Raw genomic sequence first — 6,494 nt, 5'->3', positions numbered from 1 at the left:
ATGTGGTGGAAGTTAAGTCGATGAACTTCCAAATGAGCCAAATAGGTGGATGTTGCACTATAAGTCTAGTAAGATTTATCTGGCATGCGACAAACAAGGAAAATCTTAGAATGTAGTATTACAAATGGTTTATTATGATGGAGTGAGTTATTACTCTTCGAATTGAGAATATGATTGTCGGTGAAGATAATTAATGTAGTAGAAGTTATGTATTCTTCACAAATCTTACCAAATTGGAATTTGTTGAGTTTTGGCAAAATATTAAAAGTGCAGTTGTTTTACCTCCTTAAATTATTGATTAAGAAACTTAATTAAACTAGATGCTCGATTAATTGGTCACAATAGTATTTCATACAAATCTAGCACTGCCATTAAAATTAGGGGAATGCTAAGATGGTTTAAGTAAATTACCAGTTGTCATTCTTAATCCAAACTAATTAATCAATGATGGTGAATTAGAATGCGAATTAACACACAAGCATGCTTCGATTGGTGTGACTCGGCAATTAGACTTGTAACGATTACAGATTACAAGCTAATCAAAGTAGATGTGCAAGGGTGATCAAGCTTAAACATGAATTCAAAGCATATAAGTTAAATTAGTTTAACAATCACAAGAATTCAATGAGAAGAAGTTCACAAGTTAAGCAATTCCCACAACCAAATATAGTTGAGTTTTATACTAAAATCCTAAGCTAGAAGGCTTATCTTAGCCACTTAATGTTTCATCCTTAAGCTTCAAGATAAGCAAAAGGAAATGTCAACTACCAAACCTAGAGAAATTATATATTGCAAAAAGGGAAAGGAATGGGAGAGAGGACTGAATTTGGAGATTTTTTGACCTAAAAGAGGAAAGAACATATTTATATCAAGTCGATAGCTGCCCAATGCTACTAATATCAAGATATTTGTCGGACCTTAAATCATTAATTTAGGCCTAGAGAAAAGAGAAAAGACAAATTTGTACATGCCAATTACTATTACATTTGCATTCATTTATTTGATTAACAAATTATTGGGTCTTACTAACGCTTTAGAAAAGGTTACTTAACCTTTCATAAGGGATGAAACTCAAAGTATTTATAAATTAATTTATATACAGCATTTGTAATTCAATCTTTTATTTATGTAATGAAATTAAAAGGTAATATATGAAAGTAAGAAGACAAGAAGACCCACATTTACAATATCAAAAAGAAATTTAATAAATGATTTATATGCATTTATTTTCCTTTCCATATTCGATTTTCGCCAACAGGCTGAAAAGAAGCATAGAAGCAAACACTGTAAAAGGAAAACACAAAGAGAGAGGACTTGACAAGGCAAAAGATTTTGTCTTCCTTCTTTCCTAAAAGACTGAGGTGAATGGCGAGACTGGACTGGAAAGAGGCTAAAATAAAAGCCTTTCAAAATTCTGTAGTTTTTTATCTCTAAAAGAAATTAATTGTAACAAAAGAAAAAAAGAACAGAAAAATAACAGAAGTGAAAGAAAAAAAAAAATGCTAGCATGGTTTGCGTGGGGCGCATGCAAGTGTGCCAGCGAAACGTACAAGTCTACGGACGTAGGTTCCCGGCTTGAAAGAAATCATATCATATCTCGATAAGCCTTTCCTCTTTCCTTTGGTTTGATCTCCTGATGGAATAAACACTGCTCCATTCACCAGCGCATCTCCTTCGGATCTCCATGACCATTTCTTCCATTCACTCTCCATAGCATATTCTCTCTTTGTTACCTACATTTCAATATTTCCCCGCTTTTAATTAACGAACAAATTTACTATGGCGTTTTTTTGGTTTTCTGCAATGAGTTTTGCATTAACCTCGGTGATACAATTAAATATAGTTGGATTGTAATAATTACCAGTTTGGCATTGGGGTTTGGAGGAGCAATGAAACGGTTGCCTTGGCTAACAATGGTAGGATGTTGGCTACCGCCAATCGCATACATAAGCCAATGGGTGTAGTGATTGTTAACAACATGGAAGAAACCCCACCTGCATCTTGGCATCCTTTGCACCAATCCCCTCCCGAAGTGGTTGAATGCAAGCGTTATTTGCATAATCGCGTCTTCTGCGTAGCTATCGCTCGCTCCGAACAACATCACCTGTTCATGCATCATACATGTATACATACATACATCTCTCCATTTACAAACAAAAAAGGGGTTACTTGTTGTTAGTTAATAAGTTACCTCGTTGTGGTGAGTGAAATGACAATTGGAGATGGTGATTGCAGTGGAACCCATAATAGCGTCAATGAGACCATCTTGACAATTGGACATGGAAATATGGTCGATCCAAACATGACTAGAGCCAAAGATGGAGATGCCATCCCCATCGCTTTGTGTTCTGAACCCGTAATGATCCACAGAATCTCTAATCATTCCACCTGATTTTGAGACGATGTCGTGGATGTGAAGGTTATGGATGATCACATTGTTAACGAATTGAATGGTGAGGCCAGCACCGTACGCAATGTGGACATTGGCGCCACGAGCGTCGATGGTCTTGTCACTTGAGATCATTAGCTCTTGAGATAGCCTGATGATCATGCTTCGCCCGAAGATGATCCAAAGTGGGCCTTTTTGGATCACGCCGTAGCGCAAGGTTCCAGGCTTAGGGTTAATCAAGTCATCGTCGGATGCGTCTGTCACGACGTAGATTGGTCCTCTCTTTCCACCGATGGTTTTGTGGCCAAACCCCAATGGACATTCCGCTAGCTTCTTTCGGTTCCTGGCCCAATTTCGATTGCATCTCCAACATCGGTCGATAGGGTTCGTCGCCAAGCATGGTCCCTTGTAATTCAGACTCCTTCTCGTACTGTTGCGACCGATCATTACCCTGCCAAAACAAACCACATAAGCATCTAACATGATATCAGAACCAAACACGACCTTCCATGTTTTAGAAAAACTCACCGGCTAACAGCGGCATTCAAGTTGTCGGTAACAATTTCAGGGTCCGGATTGTAGGCATCTTGAGCCACTTTTTGAGCTTCGGTGGCACGAGTCCGCCAGTATTCATCCTCATCGACATCGGCATTTGCTACCACAAAAAACAACAGCAAACACACAAACAAGGTTCTAAAGCCGACCATGATGTTGTTTTTTGTGTCTTCTTTTGGGGTTAGTTTTTGTTCTTTTACCTCTTTTTATCGACAAGAAATGGCTGGTGATTTAGAAGTAATATGAAAACCCAAAGCAAAAACCACCAGCAATAATAAAGAACAAGTTTTTGAGTAGGCGAAACGCAAATGGTTCCGCCTTGAGGGTGGTGAGGGAGGATTATTGAGTTTATATTCTCATACTTTGTTTCAAAGTCAATCGATTTTTAAGGTCTAAAATAGGAAAATGCCCATAAAAATATGGATTTCAACCACTTCCAACTTTCACCTAAACCGTTAAAGCTGATATTAACTAAATCCGTTGTTTTATTTACTACACATTAATTTTACTAATTTATTTTAGCCAAGTAAAATTACTCTTTTTAAACATGGGTCGTTGACAATTGTTTTTCCTTTTTGGTGGTGGTTGACAAATTCACTTGCCTCATGGAGTTCTTTTAGAGAAATTACCACTTCAATTATTCTCTTAAGAATATCTTGAGGATGCTAATATGTTAGGGTCTTTTTTTTTTTTTTGGTAATCATTCGAGTTTTTGGGATTTTGGTATTGTGTTGTTAAAAATTGAGCCTAATTTTATCTCAATTTCTTAAAATTATTTTCATCTTTCTCAAGTGAATGAGTTAAATTCTTGACCAAATTTTATCATTGTCTTTGTGATATCTTTTAGTTAGTATCTTTTGTTATCAGTAGATTCATTTTAGTTGATGTCAAATTCAAATTAGTTTTTCATTATGAATTGGAATCAGTTAGTTTTAAGTATTGTTTTGTTTTTCAATTAAATCTATCAATAATTGAGTTAAGATAATTTAATAACCGTGGAATCGTTATTAGGAAAGAAAGAAATATGTTGCATTTTAGTTAATTCAATTTTAATCTTTGAAAGACAAGATAAATAAACAAAATAACCTTAAGCATTGAGGCAATCCTCTCAGCTGGATAAATCTAAGGGAACAATACCATCTCTTATATAGGCTTTCACTTTATTCGATAGTTTTCTTATATTTAGTTTTTATTTAAAAGAAAAAAAAAAACGTTATCAACTTTTTCTTTGCAAAGATATTGAATTAAATACGTGGGGTGGGAAAATTGAATCTCTAATTTTGATGATACAAGCACTATGTCAGTTTAATAGTCATATCAATATAGAAATATCAAAATCTTGAATTAATTATTGACAATAATAACTTATCATAGTACATTCAATATAGTACACTAAATAGTGAAAGTTTATAATGATTAATAATGGTTTACTATTGATAGTAAAATATTATCATTAAAAACCTAATCATTACATTTTTTTTGGAAGTGTCATTGATACTTTTATCTTGATATAAGATACAATGATTGACAATAGTTGTCACGAATAAGTTATGACAATTTTTAAATCTTGAAATCCCAATTTTGTTGTGACTATGACCAGTATAGATAAAATGAAATTTTGAGAGTGGACAATTGTAGAATTCTTGAATGTATTCTCTGATTAGGATGACTGATGACTGTTAATTGGATTACTATTTTGAATGTATGGTTGTATGTCTTCTGAATTGCAGTATGATAAAAAAGGAGAATAAATGGGAAAAAAAATGAAAGAAAGTTTATAAGAGGATTATTCCTCCTTTCTATGGTGCTAGTAATCAAGAGCGGCTACAAACTCATAGTTGCCACTACATAAATTCGTTTTAAGGAAGTGAGTATGCTTAGGCACCTTAAAGAATGTGTTGCTCATAGTTAGATGTTTGCCATTATTGTAGACCCCTAAATTTGACTGAAATTTTATTTCAACATATTTATATGGTGTAATTTTGCGTCTTTTTTCACTATTTTAACATCCACCAAATTTTAAATAAAAACAAACAAAAAAAAGTTTCATTTACTTCTTTTTCTTTACATAAAAGATTTTTTTTAAAAAAAAAAAAAATCATTTTTGCATTTTAGGGAGAATAAAAATTTGGAGTGTAATTTTGATATTTTATAAAATAAAAATGAAAATTTTTCTTTTTAAATTTTTTTGTATTTTTAGAGAGAATAAAGTTCTTAAGTTTCATATTTGTAGGATAAAATAAAACATATATTTTTTTTATAGGGAGAACAAAGGTTTTAATGTTCAAATCTTCTCTGTATAGAAAAATTATATTTAATCAATTTTGGAATGATTTAATTATGATAAATATTTTTAAATCAATCAAATAATTTTCAATTATGTTCTTTTCTTTCTTCCTTCTAAATTTGATTTGATTTATTTTTCTTAATCAAGAAAGGTTTTAAAATTCTATAAATTGGAGGTTGATGAACACTGTGAAACCCAAATTTTCATTTTTCCTACTTAAGCAGGTAATTAAGGGAATTAACTAAGTGAAAGTTAAATCCTATAATGAAAGAGAAGGAAATTTCTAAGTGTTGAATAGATTTTTCTTGAGTAGTTTTGAGTTAAGCCTTAATTGGTGAAATTTGGCTAATTGTAAAGTCAAAAAGGACTCATGCGTTAAGTGTTAGGAGATATTAACGCATAAGATGAGTAGAAACGCAACCATGCATTTGAACGCATTTATAACCATACAAGGAAAATAAATTAATTCCTCTTCAAAGACAACTATCCTTGAAGATGATCTGGAAGTGAGATCATAAAATTTGAAACCCGAGAGCACTTAAATACGCAACGAAATAGCAACTAATAGTTCTTAAATCCAATTTTCTTTTATTAAGCCTGTAAGGCCTAGCCTCAGTTGTACAACCCCAGATGTGAAGATGCCTAATACTAGGCTTCTTTCCTGTCCACATCTTATAAAGGGTTTTAACTACAGCTTTACTAGTACCCTATTAAGGATATTGAAGGAATTCAGACATGAGGGTTTCCATGAGCAGCGGAAGGATCGTTCCAAATTTCAATCGTATATGAACAAACACAATTACAGTCACAAATGGAAACAACAGGCTATGCGCAAAACTGAAATTGCAGCATGCTTTTCTAAAGATCAAGATATAGAATTAACATACCTTTGAAGACTCATCTTCAACACCCTTGATCACGAACGCTCGATCAACCCACACGATGGCAACACTCGAACACTTGTACACCACGACCGCTACACTGCAGGATCATAGCGATCTCAAACACAACGAACATCTAGATCATGAACACGGTGAACGCAACGAACAACCTCCACAGAACCTCAACTATGTCGAGTTGAGTACAAGACCACTACAATGGCTACCTTGGTATTCTCGGTATGAGAATCTAGAAGTGTGGGCTTTGTGTGGACTTAGTTAGAGGAAGAGACCAGAGGAGAACAATCGTGTAAATGATTGAGCAAGTAGGAGATGACAGTGCCTATTGTATAGACGTGTCCAATCATTTAACAAAAGCTATGCG

At 33.8% G+C, this 6,494-nt stretch overlaps 1 protein-coding gene across 1 annotated transcript; it reads right to left on the bottom strand.

Annotated features, from left to right (window-relative positions):
- Positions 1 to 1,289: 1,289 nt before the first annotated feature.
- Positions 1,290 to 3,251, bottom strand: LOC120076531 (pectate lyase-like). Its single transcript, XM_039030387.1, has 4 exons — positions 2,918 to 3,251; positions 2,192 to 2,840; positions 1,862 to 2,104; positions 1,290 to 1,733 (listed from the first exon to the last, which is right to left on the bottom strand). Exons 1-4 carry the CDS (start codon positions 3,094 to 3,096, stop codon positions 1,503 to 1,505), a joined length of 1,302 nt encoding a protein of 433 aa, XP_038886315.1. The 5' UTR covers positions 3,097 to 3,251; the 3' UTR covers positions 1,290 to 1,502.
- Between the last annotated feature and the right edge of the window lie 3,243 nt (positions 3,252 to 6,494).

This window comes from Benincasa hispida, chromosome 4 (genome assembly GCF_009727055.1).
Source record: "Benincasa hispida cultivar B227 chromosome 4, ASM972705v1, whole genome shotgun sequence".
Taxonomy (NCBI): Eukaryota; Viridiplantae; Streptophyta; class Magnoliopsida; order Cucurbitales; family Cucurbitaceae; genus Benincasa; species Benincasa hispida.
This window is presented reverse-complemented; position numbering and strand designations above follow the sequence as displayed.